General features: G+C 41.1%; 1 protein-coding gene across 10 annotated transcripts; it reads right to left on the bottom strand.

The window, feature by feature from the left end:
- Positions 1-1,356: 1,356 nt before the first annotated feature.
- LOC107320862 (solute carrier family 68 member 1) lies at positions 1,357-14,482 on the bottom strand. Of its 10 annotated transcripts, none has more exons than XR_014933882.1 (8): positions 14,445-14,482; positions 12,090-12,265; positions 10,775-11,509; positions 8,473-8,627; positions 6,895-6,978; positions 6,310-6,551; positions 5,791-5,934; positions 1,357-2,487 (listed from the first exon to the last, which is right to left on the bottom strand). XR_014933882.1 is itself a non-coding variant. In XM_032447563.2 (7 exons), exons 2-7 carry the CDS (start codon positions 12,240-12,242, stop codon positions 2,358-2,360), a joined length of 1,401 nt encoding a protein of 466 aa, XP_032303454.2. In that variant the 5' UTR covers positions 12,243-13,488; positions 14,445-14,482; the 3' UTR covers positions 1,357-2,357. The 10 variants fall into 10 exon arrangements, 5 of the variants coding, with proteins under 5 accessions (XP_032303454.2, XP_085370306.1, XP_085370305.1 ...); XR_014933881.1 differs by lacking the exon at positions 6,310-6,551 and adding an exon at positions 4,087-4,270 and having other exon boundaries at positions 2,318-2,487; XR_014933885.1 differs by lacking the exon at positions 6,310-6,551 and having other exon boundaries at positions 8,469-8,627; positions 12,090-12,269.
- Between the last annotated feature and the right edge of the window lie 68 nt (positions 14,483-14,550).

Below are 14,550 nucleotides of genomic sequence, written 5' to 3'. Positions count from 1 at the left end.
GCCCCGAGCTGCTGCAGCGCGAGGCGCGGGATGGTCGGCGTTGCACCGCACCGTGCAGCACGTGCAGCGCGAACTGCTCACAGTGTGAGCGACACAGCGTGCGAGGGAGTGACCCAGGAACACGGCACGTGCAGCTGCAGTGTGCCCTAAGCACGGAAATAGAACTGAAATATAACAGCTCTGGCTTCTGTTACTGGTACAACAAGGCGACTACCAGAACGAGTAATCAAAATCAGACGATCAAAACCGATACCTTGGGGAGAAGGGATTTTCGATGAGGCAACACTCCGTTCACAAACGCCTCCTGGTTCTGCGGGTCCATCCAGCTCCGTTCAGACCGACACCGCTGAGTCTCCATATGTGCCTTTACAAAACCTTCTCCCTGAGCTGATGGGATAGAGCTCACAATTACTTGTGGAGATGTGGCTTATCTGAACTGTTCTGTCCTTTCCTTCCTCATCTTTCCCGACAGCTCCAACTAAGATACACAGCCACGCTCCAATGTAAACACCCCACTAGTCTATCGACCCAATGTGTTCAGGAGTTACCGAGCAGTTCCAGTCACAGCAGGATATTGGAAAGGCCACTTGGTACAGAACAAGAGGAGCCAGCTGTGGGCTACACAAGAAATAAATCTCTTTTTTTCCTACTTCAATACTCTTTGTTGTCATTTACTCTTCCTTCAGGTCATAACTAATCACACAGCAACATTTCTTACTATTAAACGACAATTTGATAGACACCTTATCAATGTATTACTGTAATACGGTGTATTATTGTGTCATGTTGCGTATTAAGATCAAAATTCGCAGAACTTCTAAAGAAACTCTATGAAGTAACGAGACGAAGCATCACACTTCCCATTCTCTGATGTTATCAAAACACTTCCTATTCTATATTATACATACTTACATTCCCACTATCTCTATGAAGCTATTTTTAAATGCTGTTAAATCATCAAGAACAAACTGTGGCACTTTTCCAGCAGTACGACTCCAAACTCAGATACTATGAGCTAATAGGGAGAGAAAGCAGGCAAACAGCTGTTAAAAGACACTGAGCTTTTGCATTTGATCATCCTTTACTTGATTCGTGGCCAAGAGCAATCGTGTTGGTTTAGCAAAGGATAACAAAGTTTAATGAATGACAGAGAAAAGGAGAACAAATTATGTCAATGATGAAACACTGTCAGCTTCCTACCACTATCTCTTGTAGTAAGACCACCGCCTCAATTGAAGCCAGTTTTTCACTTCTCTTTTAGATTGATTATGGATGTGATTAAATATGCTTGCTTTCTCCTGCCCTCATAGCAAGAGAATTAGGACAGTGTGTGCAAAACAGAGATAGGATTCAATGTTTCTGAAATAGTATAAAGAAATCTTTATTCTAGAAAAATCACAGGATCCATTCAAAAACTTGCCTGAAAAGATTCTGGTGAGGCTAAATCAGAAATTAACATCAACTGGATGAATCATTAATCAATTAAATTCAGTGGTTAGCACAAACGAATCCGCCAATCTCAAACTACTAAGCAGGTAGAGTTGGACTTAATGTGTGCACTAAGATTTGTCCCGACGTACTGAACGCTGCTATATCCATATGCTCACGTTTTTCTTACCACAATGACATTTGGTATAAACTAACAACACTGTGCCTCAAAACAATTTGCCCATTCAAAACGCCAGGAACTACATCTACCTGCCACCAAATGCAGACATTGTGAAAGCCAAGGAGGAAGTATGGCGCCTTTTCCATCACACTTAATGGAATAACATTTAAATATTTTCCTTATTTAGTTTTACAGAGATTTTTGTACAGGGTCTCTTCCTGTAGCAGCTGGCAGCTTTGAGTTGATACTGGCCAGCTGGACACCAGCTATATGTTTTTCTTTATCTCTCTGCCATCCCTGAGGGACGTCCCTCTGGGCTCTTACGGCCTAACCCCTAAGAGCTGACATTTTATCAGGCATGACCGAATTCATCCACCACCATTCAGTAAAGCTAAGAACAAACATCCCTCAAATTCCAAGTGCTGAGCTGGGATTCCCTCACCTGATCTGCCATATCCATTCTTCAAAGCAGGTAACAGTGACCAGTATACACCAAAAACAACTTTGGTAGTAATTATGGATAAAGCACAATACTTTCAAATAACTCAACTCAAAACCCTCTCTATATAGGCTCATCATTAAGGCTGAATGTGAATTATTTTCCATTACAGAGATGGGTGCAACACTACTGAAATGGCTCAAACTGTATTTGGTCTAACAGTCTGCTTAAGGCCATCTTGCTTTTTCACACTTAATATATGCTAAGTCTTTTGTGGTATGGTCCATTTAATTACCAACAGTCAAATATTCAGTGTGCAGCTGTCATATGACTATTCTGGATTGAAAAGGGAGTCCACGTCAGGATCTGTACGACTGCAACGCCAAGTGGAACCAGACAGATCAAATAGAACATGGCATCATGAAGACCTACAAACAGACTGGTGAAAAACATGAAAACATGTTAAAGCTTTTAAGATGAAGGAGAATCGATTTCTATGGTCATTTCATAACAAATTATTTTAAAGCATTCATCTTAAATATTCACATACACAATCAATTGTAAATAAAGGAAATATCTCAGATATCAAATACGTTTCAGTTATATTTTGTGATTCTACATGCAGATATATATTTCATAGTGTTTACTTCTCTCATAATAGCTGGGAGGAAATGAGATAACTACATTACTACACATCTGTATTATTTAATACAGAAAATAATTTAAAGCAATGTGATTCAATTATAGAACAGAGCATCAGAAAAGGTTTAGTGGTGCTGCATGTTTTGGAAGAGAGAGAAGAACAGCAGTAGGAGCAAGCAGTTTGATATGGAATTATTTCACATCTGAATTACTAGCTATCCACATAGCATGTTACTATAGTTGCTGAATGCAAGGTGGGAGTAATGATTAATGCACAAAGCGCAGGTGTGGTGCAATAAATTGGCTGCTTGAAATGGGAAGACTAATTTCATCTCACTGTTTTGAAATACATTTTTACAAGATAATGGAAACCACCAACATAATACACAGATTCTCATTCGTTTTCCTGGATGAATGGTATTTCTTGATCTAAATCTTCTTAAGGAATAAAAGCACCCACAACTATGAATCACAAAGGAGAATATGAGACACACATAACTCTTCTTCTGATACCCAGTGTGGTTTCTGACACTCAAAGCACACATTCTGGCATTCATTGAGTAACTGGAATCATCTACTGACACTCTGTTCATTATTGGATTTTAATTACTTAAATATCAGGATTGTCAACTCAAGCTGAGAAACAGGACCTAAATTATATTTCAGAAAATCAGTTTTTATCATTTACTTTTTTTCCTTAGCATTCAGGGATGAGGACTGGAGACTCAGAACAGCTATGGACACAATGCAGAAAGCCTTGAAATCTGTGAACAAAAGTCCTGTAAAACTGAGCAGGGTTTTGAATGAAAGAGTTTGTCTCAATCATAAAAGAATGAACTCATGTCTCACTATAACAGAAATATGCTCGCAATCTCCAGCATAACCTACATTTATTCCTTAGTACATAGCTACACACACCCACACCGATCACAGACTATCTCAAATCACGTACATGCTAATGCTCCATAAGGAAACAAAAGCCCACAGGCTCTCACATGAATTAATCACTCGGGCAATCACATTTAAGAAATACAAACTGTTAACCAGTATATCACTGGTCCACAGCCAATGTTTATTGGCAGAGGCAACAATTTACCACTTGGAAGTTGTTTCCTGGCCTGTACTCAACTGCATTTTCAGCACAAGTAAACAAGGGCCACATCATGCACACCACCATCACAACTGCCGATGGTTTCTGGTATCAGAAGCACCAGCAGGGATGCCTTGGACAAATTTCTGAAGCTGAAGACAGAACTCAGACAAGTTAACAGCATGGTGGGGTTTGTACTTTGCCTCTTCTACACACTAAAGAGAATTGCAGTTTTGAACACTAAATTCTTCCACGTTTATACAAAACAAGGGACAAAAGAGAAAGAACATCTGCCAAATTACTGACCTTCACTACTGCAATCCTGATTTGGTTTCAGTGGAACAATACCAGTTTATGTTGTGTTAAAACGTCAGAGCTCACATTTCATCACAGTAATGAATTATACCATTGACATCCCAAGTTTCCCACCTTCAGGCATTCTTTGCTCATGCAGGAATAAAACACAGACTTTCCCCAGGCTTCCCTCGGTCTGAACAGAAAGCGATGTATTCCAGCAATTCAATACAAACACATCTATGGTTTAAAGCACCGATAAGAAGAGCCCTTCACTGAAGGACGAATTGAAAAGCACGTTTGTAGAAGTTAACTGCTGTTGCGGCAGCTCTCCAGAAGAGGGCGTTTGTAAACTGTGTATCTACTTAATTGTAAAATAAAATGATAATAAGGAAAAAAATCAAGCCTTATGGGACAGGTAATGCTTGATGTTACAGTGATGGAGTAAAAGAAAAAAAAACCAAGCAACTACAACCACTCTGTCTACAAGCTATTCCTCAAATTATAACGATATTGCATTAAAAAGCAAAAGCAAAAATACTTCTGAAGCTAACTTCCACTACAGAATACTCTCACAATCCAACAGCCACTCAATCACATCGCTCTTCTGCAAAAATCAGTGATCTTATTTGACATTATAATGAGGTTTGTGTCCTCTTCACATCTCTCTGGCTGGATATCTACAGAATGCATTGAAATCAAAGGAACCTTTCTCACACACAGTCTTAAACTTAAGCCTTCTTTATGTCAGGATGCTTTCCAGAGGATCACCTGTTGTCCTTTTATGCTGTACTTGTCTTCATTAAAGGACACAAAATCAGCCTTTTCTCCTTGAAGACCAACCTCCACAAAATCCATGTATACAGCTGTTTTCTATGCATTTTTTAAACTTTCTACATGGAATTTAGAGGATCTATATACCTCCTAGGATATCTATGTTGTTCTTTCAAGCAAACCCCAATCAGACTGATTTTTGCCTCTTAGTCCTGACTTCAGTTATTCTTTATGCTGTCACTTCTTCTTGTTGTTCATAAAAGTCTATGACCTTTTTAGTGTAAACCCTGATAATTTGTATTTATAAAAGCCCATGCATTTATAATGTGTTAACCAGCAACCATGGCTTTATGCTCCGCATTAAGGTCTCTAGGGAAAGCAATGAAATCATTAGCATTAGAATGGTAAGTAGTACTGAAGTCAAAATGGTACTCCTTGATGGAAATTCCCTCCCTGCAGTGATTAAAATGCTTTCTCTCAAATTAAAAAAAAAAAAAAAAAAAAAAAAATCTTAGCTGCAACCCTATTAAGATTATGCATGTAAGGAAATAGACTTACGAGATAACAAATCACAGCAGCCAGGACTGCACCTCTGTTAATAAGAAGCATTTGGTAACCTCAAACATTTCTTTTTCACATAGAAACAAAAGCAGTTAAATATTGCAATGTATCCTTTTTGAACCCCCCAAAATTAGGTAGGTATCCTTAAGTGTACTGCTTGATAGAAGGCTTATTCTTAAAAGCAAACAAACAAAAACAACAAACTAGAAAACTTTCCTATTTCTACCCAACAACAGAAAAATACCACACAGAAAGCTGTTTTTGAAGTGCTCATGTTTCTAAAGCGCAGGTGATGAAAACTAACAGCAGATTAACATTTTTCATATGACAGGATTACTTCACTTCAGTTCCTGTGATTTAAAGTATCCCTTTTGAACTCACCTTGGATCAGGCTGAGCAACTTCATTATTCAGGTTCTCATAACCAAATTGATTCAGTATTGTAACCACAAGCATTGGGGCCAAAGACTGGGCAGGCTTGGTAAATAAAGCATTGGTACCAAAAACCATAGAGGAAAGTGGTGATCTAAATATTTCAGAAAATAAAAATAAATACACAGCACTGTATTATGAGTATATAGAACCAATCACAATTGTGTTACTTTAAATGCTGTTAAAATGCAAACACTAACTATCACGATGGCTTTGTTTTACACTGCTGCTGTATTTCATACACTTCCCACATTGACCAGCTATTATGACAAGATTTCATTTTCTGTGGAAATAAAAGGTAAAAAACCTCCGGGGTCCATAGAACCTGGCCCCAATTCTGAAATGACTTGCACTCAGGTTCAAGTGTTAGCTCTGAAACTAAACTAACCTGAACAGAGCATGGAAAATTAGTTACAGTTTAAGAATACACTTGTGAGGCCAAAGAAGGAAGTGTTGCACCAGTTCTCACCTTTGAGGGTGAAGTCCTCTAATACCCTTCCACCGAGATTGAATGTGCACTAATACAATCACTGATGGAACCAGCAGGAAGCTATTTGCACTTTGATATCAATCCCAGAGATCTATGAGTTTCCATACGCAAGGTCTCTGCGGGTTTTATCTTTGATTTCTTTTCAGAGAGGTAACAGCAGCCACTTAGACTTTGAAATTTGCACCGTGAGTAGCACAGGTTAAACTTTCTAAACTCTTTTTCTGTGTTAGAAGAAAGGTGACAGTGGACGCATTGGATTACAAAGTAATTCAATTTAGGCTGACAGGAATAAACACGCACACAAAAAAAACATGAAGAACGTGGAGAATACAGTGCAATTAAAACTAGAAATGAAGTAGTCAATTGTTCAAATTGCTCCGCTGAAATAACTGCAGGAAACTTCATTCAAGTTCTTTATTTGTGCTAAGTTGTTCTCACAGAAAGTACTTCTGTGACAAGCACCCAGATCACTCACTGCCTTTACTTTGCCATAATCTAACTTATGGAAGAGTAGCATGGCAAATAGACAGAATATTTCAAGAAAAACAGTTAAGACTGACATACCTTCGCTTGTGCTTCATTAAATCTGCATCAACAATATCTGCCAAAGGCAAATTGAACAAACTAAACGAAGCTTGTACAATTACCCTACAAGAAGACAAAACATTTAAGATTGTTTAAAACACATTTTCTTAATAAAAAATGGTAATTGATGCCTAATCTAACACGTAGGCACACACATCCAACCACTCTAACAGCCCTGCAAACACACAAAGCTGACACTGAAACATGGCAGCATGTCTCGAAACAAACTCTGAAAGCAACATTAGATCTGTTCTTAATTGTGAATTAGAAATCAATAGACACACCTAAAAGGTTTCCCTGCCCCCCCCCCCCCAAAACACACACACATTTTTTTCCTGGACACTGATGAAAGAAGACATAAATATTTGCTTGATGTTATCACCAAATGTTATTTAAAATGATATGAGGAAAAGAAATGCTAAAGAAGAAGGAAAAACTGCAGATTTTCTCTTGAAGTCTGAGAACAACTGGAGGGGACTGGAAAGACCACATGTAAGACAAGCTTCAAAGTAGAATGAGGACAGTAAAAAAAACTTCTATGCATTCCTATGCACATTCACATTTTGCATACATCTATATGTGTGCATGTCCATACATACACAAATGTGGTCTTAGTAAACTGCCGAACAGAAACTATAAATTCAAATAATAGAATTTCTTCATTTCATTATATTTTGGCTGTGATTAGCTTTTACTTACAAGAGGCTACAAACAATTAGCACTTTAAGCAGCCTTTAGGTACCTTATAAGATTTTCCTGGGGAAATCCAAATATATCTTCATCACATAAAGTACGCAAGTAATGAAATGCAGTTTATCGGCCACACAGCTCAGTGTTACAGTAGCCCATGAAATACTGAAAATGAGAATGAAGACAGGAAAAAAAAAAAAAAGGTAGGAAAGTACATGCAGAAATGCAGCAGTGAAACAGGAAACAGAGAGAGAAAAATGAACTGCTGAATACAAGCAGGTCTTCATTTTTAATTAAGTTTTTATATATTAATAAGATACTTCCTCAATGCAAGTTCTATTTCTTGGCATCATACTTGCCCATTACCACTGAAAACACGACTTTGTATTGATTATCTAATGGATACGTGACTTATTGGTACTTGTTTTGCAGTGCAACCCACAAGTGTTCATTCAGTACCAAATGAGATCTGAGGAAACACATGAGGTCCAGCAAACACTGTCTGAAGAGTTTCTCTACTGATATCTCTGTCTCTGTGGTTGAAAAGAGGTTCTGCTTCTCTTGAATCTGAATTTGTCCCATGTTAAACCAGAGATACAGCTGGAGGGATTTGGTTGCAAACCTCAGTTTACTCCCCACTTTTGGGTTTTTTGTTTTGCTTTGTTTTGCCTTTTGATTGGTTGGATTTAAAAAGAAATTAAAAGCTGAAGTGAAAGCTGAGAGAAGTTTTCAGTTTCCTGACAGATGTAACAGAACAGAAAGAAAAAGAACCCAAACCTGTTAAAATCTTCATGCTACAGAAACAGGTGTCCACTCTGTTGAAATGATTTAACTGGTATGCATGAAAAAAGAAGGGTACTTACTTACATGTTTGTTGTGAGATAAAATGCCAAGAGATAATAATGTCCTGGTCCTAGAACAAACATGATAGCAGCAGCTGCTCCTTCAAAGTAAAAGGAAAACAAGATGATCCTGTAATAACCAAACTTCTTCAACGATGCGTGGCTGAGAAGAACAAGGCACTGAAAAGAAAGACAAATATATGAGACAAAGACATAGTACAGTATTTCAGCATTGGGAGACCTTTCAAGGACAAAACAGATACAAATAAATCATTACTACACATCAAAGGAGGAGGAAAAAACTCCCTAAAAAGTACAGACCAAATAAAAACATAAGAATTGAACAAAGGGAACCATCTACTGGATGATTCTCTGTTAGCCTTACCAGCTACGAACGGTTCTGTCACTCTAGCTAGGTAAGAACTAGCACATCCCCAGGAAAGTACTGCTCCCCACATTGCCTAACTATTATTTCATGCCCATGTTACCAGAGAGGTAAAAACAAATCTGGGAAGTTGGTATAGTAAGAAGGTCTGACTGTAAGAAATTCAACATACTCTCCCCCAAGGCTGTTCTCTGTTTTTTGCAGAACTGTGCTTATACTATGCATTCTAAGATGTTATGTCTGTTACTGCATGAACCACAACCTCTGTAACTGAGAAACAGCCCTGTCTCAGGAAGCATCCTTCAGAATTCCCTTATTACTTGCTTATTTCTAAACCAGCATGTTTCTAAGAAAAACAGTAACTTAGTAATTCTTCACATTTAAATTTGTTTCCCTTTGTTTCAGCAACAGCTCCCCTGGGAAGTCAGGTTTGCTCTTTGCACCAGCTTCTGCAAGGAACCTACAACAGAAGCTGTAGCCCATCTCAGCACAGACCTCCGGAGCACTGCCTGTAAGAAGGGGCTTTATTTTCAATGTTTGGATGCTTTTCCAGTAAGTGAAGCACAGGACATAGCCACCAGAGAATTCTCTTATTGTATCTTAAACTCAGAGGGACAAAATCTGAGAGAAGTGAGGTCACAGCACACACTCTATGGTTCAGTGACCTTCGAGACAAGGTGTCTCTGGGGAGCAGAGAGAAACGTATCTTCTGAAAGGCTGTTTGCTTCACACCGTCACCCTGATTTCACCAACACCGGTGACTGTTATATATTGAGCATAGTTCAGCTTTCCTTACTTCTAAAGTTTCTGATTTGCTTCCAAAGTTTGTACTTGTTTGTACTATAGAAAAAAACACACTAAAACCTGTGGCAAAGATTTCAGCTGAGATGACTGATATTTAATTTATGGAACGGAATAGGTGTGCTTCAGATTTTGGGAAGAAAAATGACAGTTATTCTGTGTTATATATGCAAAAGCTAAAAAACTAACTGAAATAGAACTGTGAATTCCAATTGCTCCTTCTAAGCACCTCCTATAGAAAAGCATTACCACTTAAAGGACATAAATTTTGAGTTGCTCCCAGCACCATCTGTACCTGTGTTGTAAGTCTACTTCCTCAGTTCTCAGCAAGTAAAACAAGGAAAGATTTAAAAATCCAGTGCAAGATGTTAGAAGGGAAGAAACAGGAATTTGTTTTTATTCACTGCAGACAGGAGTGTTTGTACTCTGTGGGACACATTTTTGCCTGCCTTTCTTTTGCTCACACATTACTACTGGTTTGTGTTCTCCTTTCTTTTACATTTCATTCCTACTCCCATCCCTGCTGGAGTCATTAAATCATCTTTCCCCACATGCAGTGTACACAGCTGACAAAGTCAGCAAGCAACAAAATAAATGGGGATGTATTATTCTCCAAAAGCAGCTTTTCATTCCTATGACTGAGATGCGTATTTCAAGTGCTGTTAACACCTAATAACTTTTCCAGTGTTTTGTGCAGTTTGTTTCACACTTACCAAATAAGAGATTACTCTTTCGTCATGTACTGCAAATCAAGATCAAAAAGCAAAGTGCTCCGAATTCTACAGATTTTGCTTTTAGAAACTTTTTATCTTGGCCATGTTTTCCTTTGTTTGCACTCAGGTACCAGGAATCCTGTAGGATGCCCCGTATGCTCACTTTTTACCTTCTTATATAATAATTTTCTACTGGCCTGCCTGCTGGCCCCTTCTCACTAAGTCAGCCTTGCTCCTGGTTAGGCTGTACCTACGAGTACTCTCTTTTAGAGTCTGGTGAGCTGGATTTGTTCCTCAGTATGGACTATCATTCATGTAGGATACAGCATTTTTTCCAACAAGCAGTGTAAACAGATACCTGTATGTAACAAGGACAGACAAAACACCACATTCCTGTATTCTGAAACTCAAGAAGTGACCCTGCCTACCTGAGGACAAATGAAGCCTGCTCCATACATGATGCTTCTTATAGAAGAAGAAAGGACATCCCGAGGAATGAGGTTATCCGCAAAGATCATCATGAAATTGTTGCAGAACGCCAAGTGGAAAACTTGGAAGAAGTTCATAGTAACAAAAAACACAAAGTTTTTCTCTGTCATAATCTGTTTCGTCAATGAAATTACCGAGGACCAGGAGAGAGCTCTGTCACCATTTCCTTGATCAGCATCCTCAGCAGGAAATCCTCTCTGCTCATACTGACTGGTACTGTATTTGCCTGTGTAATACATACAAGCTGTCGCTAATGCTGCAATCAAAACAGCAAAAGCCTGAAAATAAGCAAAATTTTCCATATTATCTGATATCAGGCCACAAAAGAGAACACTTGTCGATCCGATTAGCGTTGCTACTTGGTTGTATTTTATAAGCTGGAGCCTGCTTTCATGTCTTGTTGAAATTTCTGCAAAGAGTGCGCACTGAGCGAGCAGCACAAAAGTCAGCAACCCATCAAAGGCACATAATGCAACAATGAGGTGAAGACCACTCAGCCAGTCACCTTCTTCATAATGTCTCCAAGGAAACCAAGGAAGCAAAAAGGCTAATGCGTATAACGGAGCTCCGTAGAGAATTGAGAACTGGCGTCTGGAGCAGCACGGCAATTTGGAGTTATCTTGAATATAGCCAAAAAGTGGATCATTCACGGCGTTCCATATCATAAATACAACCTGGGACAAACACAACACAGCTTACCATTGGTGCGATTTTTCTGCAGAGGTTATACAAACAAGAAGCAATAAACACCATATTTATTTAATATTTAAGTCATCAAATTTCTACTTGAAGAACAAGAGATGAGAGAGCAAAAACAGACTTGGGAGTAAATTATCAGAAGTATTTTGAGGTTTGCAGTAATTATTAAATACATTTTAAAAAGAAAGTGTAAGTAGGCAGTGCCCAGCACCAGCTGAACCCCATGGCTACAGCCTCACACCTCTGAGAGCTCCACACCGGAGCTGCACCTTGCTCACTCACTGCAAGTGATGCAGAACACGAGCCAGCTCATTGCCTTCCAGAATTTACAGCAAGAGCTGCACACCCAGCTACAGACTTGCAGAACTGGGGCAGTATTTAAGTACTTGAACAATCCACAGGAAAGCACTAAAGTCAAACGTACCGCTGGAACTGAAAAAAGTTAGTTTAAATGATTACTTCAAGCTAAACTTCCCAACTATCAAAGTTGAAAATTTTTGTCCACAGGCTGCAAATAAAACCAAACCCCAACCAACATACCCCAGTGTACAATACCTGTGCTTGATGAAACGCTGCTTCTGAAATTCTGTATCGGTTCAGGAAAAGTTTGACATAGTAAAAATTAAAGATACTGTTCATCATTCCAGCACCCAACGTGGTCATGGAGTACGCCAGAGCATTGGGGTGGATTTCCAAAGCCAACTTCATCTTCCCAATTGTGTGAGCCTCTTCTTCCTCGAGGTACAAGAAAGAATTATAATAGTTGGGTAAATAATTTTCCAAAGTCAAACGATGTGGGAGATTCGTGCCAGAGGTGCAGAAATGGATTCTAGTGGGGAAATTTTCACATCCTCGTTATAAGACACTTAACAGGTGCAAAATATCAACTCAGTGACACTTCTAAACCCCATCAGTGAAAAGCCAACAGAACAGGTGGGCAACATTTTAAGTGAATCATTTCTGCACTGTGCACATAAAAATTAGCTATCGCAAACACTAATTCTGGTGCAGAGGTCAAAGGAATGGCCCACATTTCACATCTTGCCAGCTACGTAGCTGTAAAGCTACAGAGCTCTGTGCAGGAATGAAGTGAGTCAGCCCACAGCCCTACATGTTCCATTGCTGTGAATGTCAAACTCTTGGATGAGCATTCCTTTCAAAGCAAAGTTTTGGGTTTATATTTTTAAATGCTCATAGTTAACAAACAGGGAAGAAATACTCACACCTAACAAACAAATCAGACATGAGCAGAAACCACAGAGCCAGCCAAGCACTTCTTCACAGTCTAAATATTTTCATACCAGAGAAGACAGTCTGTAAATAAAACCCAGAAAGTGACTCATGCAGAGCAGCACAGCACTGAAGTATGCCCAAATAACAGAGGTTCTTTAATACAGAGCTCTGATACATCAAACAGAGCTTCAGCCTACAACTTTCTAAGCTGCTGACTTCTTCCGCATGTCTCTGGTGAGGAACTTTAGTATGAGTGCTGCAAGACAGAGACAGCCGGCACCAGGGAACCCCCAGCTGCTAAAGCAAAGATTCCCTTTACGACTCTTGACCAGATTTGATTCTAGAATCCCAACACAATAATATTTCCCTCAGGTCGCTCTTTTTAACTAAGGCTTTAACAGCTCTGAGAGGAGCTATTTACCGCTCCTTAGGAGGCACTTCATGCTCACATTTCAGCCTTAACACTGAGCTCAGTGCAGCTACACGACCCGCTGCCAGCAGTGCACCCCATCCGCACCACGTTAACAGTTTTATCCAACATGCAGTTCTCTAACAGCATCCAAAGGTCATTTATCGGTAAGAACATGACTCAATTTGCAGATAATTGAGCGGGGCCGTCATTCATGTCATCAAATTCATCTGTTACGGAATTTCCCATTTCCAGGTGATTACACTTTGCACCTCCCCAACGAGTTCGGCTTCATAAACTGAACCGAGAAACCTACAAAGAACAACAGCACTGAAACGATGGCCGCGTGAAACGTTCATGCTTCAAAAGAGGGATATAAAGAAAACGTGAAGGGTGATTCGCTACTGAAAACATCGTGTTCCTGTTAGAAGGTGTATCCACATCTTCACAAATACAATGAACGTATGTGAGACCTCGGGGCTCTGGGGCTGCGACCCTGGGCAGGTTCCAGTGCAGAACCGCGGGCATCTCCCTCGGATACACGCTGGGCATTAACATTCTCGAGCCGTATTGACTCAGTTCCTTCCTACGCACGAATAAGAGACAAATCGCTCCCGTCGCTCCAGAAAACTCCCAAGTATCGTTTGTTTCACAAAAGGCTCCGAACAATGCGCCTCCAGCGCCATGACTCACAGCTGCGCGCAGGGTCTGACTCGGCTCCCTGCGTTATTGGCACGGCTCGTTTATGAACCGGCTCCTGGAGGAGCTGAGGTCCCACACACCTCCCTGCCCCACAGACGTGCTCTTTAATTGTACAACAATTAACACGCGTGAGCCGCCCCGCACAGCACAAAGCGCTGCGGGCTGAGGCACAGCGCAACGGCTGCTCCTGCTGCAGCGCCGGGCACAGCAAAGAACCGGCACCGCTCAGGGAGAGGCGGGAGGAGAAGGTTGGGCTGCCCGGCACTGCGGGGCGCACAGAGCGGCACAGGGAGCCAAGGGACGGAGCCGTCCTGTCAGAGCCCTCACAGGGAGCGGCAGGAGCTGAGGGGCTGAGGGGCCTCATGTGGCGATGAGGGGCTCCGCGTGAGGAGACGCCCCGCGGGGACACGCAGCAGCACGGCCGAGCAGCTGCCACGCCCTGCCCCGCTCCCAGCGCCCCGTGCCGCCTCAGCCGCACCGAGACAACCCGCGGCACCGACACCACCGCCAGCCCCGGCCCCGTCACCGGCCCCGCTCCCGCCGCCCCTCCCGCGGGCACCACCGACCTCCTCCGCCCGGAGGCCGCGCAGCGGGACGCTGGGGCGGGGCCGGCCAGGCGGGACCGACCCCTCCTCCTCTCTCATTGGCCGCCCTCCACAGGCTCGCTTTCTG

The sequence above is a fragment of the Coturnix japonica genome, chromosome 13, assembly GCF_054131305.1.
Source record: "Coturnix japonica strain WE chromosome 13, WE-NBRP24, whole genome shotgun sequence".
NCBI lineage: Eukaryota > Metazoa > Chordata > Aves > Galliformes > Phasianidae > Coturnix > Coturnix japonica.
Note: the sequence above shows the minus strand (reverse complement) of the source record. Positions and strands in the feature narration are given on the sequence as shown.

Bases quoted from the DNA above. Each gene is read 5' to 3' on its own strand.
- LOC107320862 (XM_032447563.2), bottom strand. From the start codon at position 12,242: ATGAAGTTGGCTTTGGAAATCCACCCCAATGCTCTGGCGTACTCCATG. The intron at 11,510-12,089 runs GTATTGTACACT...TGTTTGTCCCAG, and splicing joins CAGCGTTTCATCAAGCACAG to GTTGTATTTATGATATGGAA. The intron at 8,628-10,774 runs GTAGGCAGGGTC...CTTTCTTTTCAG, and splicing joins CAGGCTTCATTTGTCCTCAG to TGCCTTGTTCTTCTCAGCCA.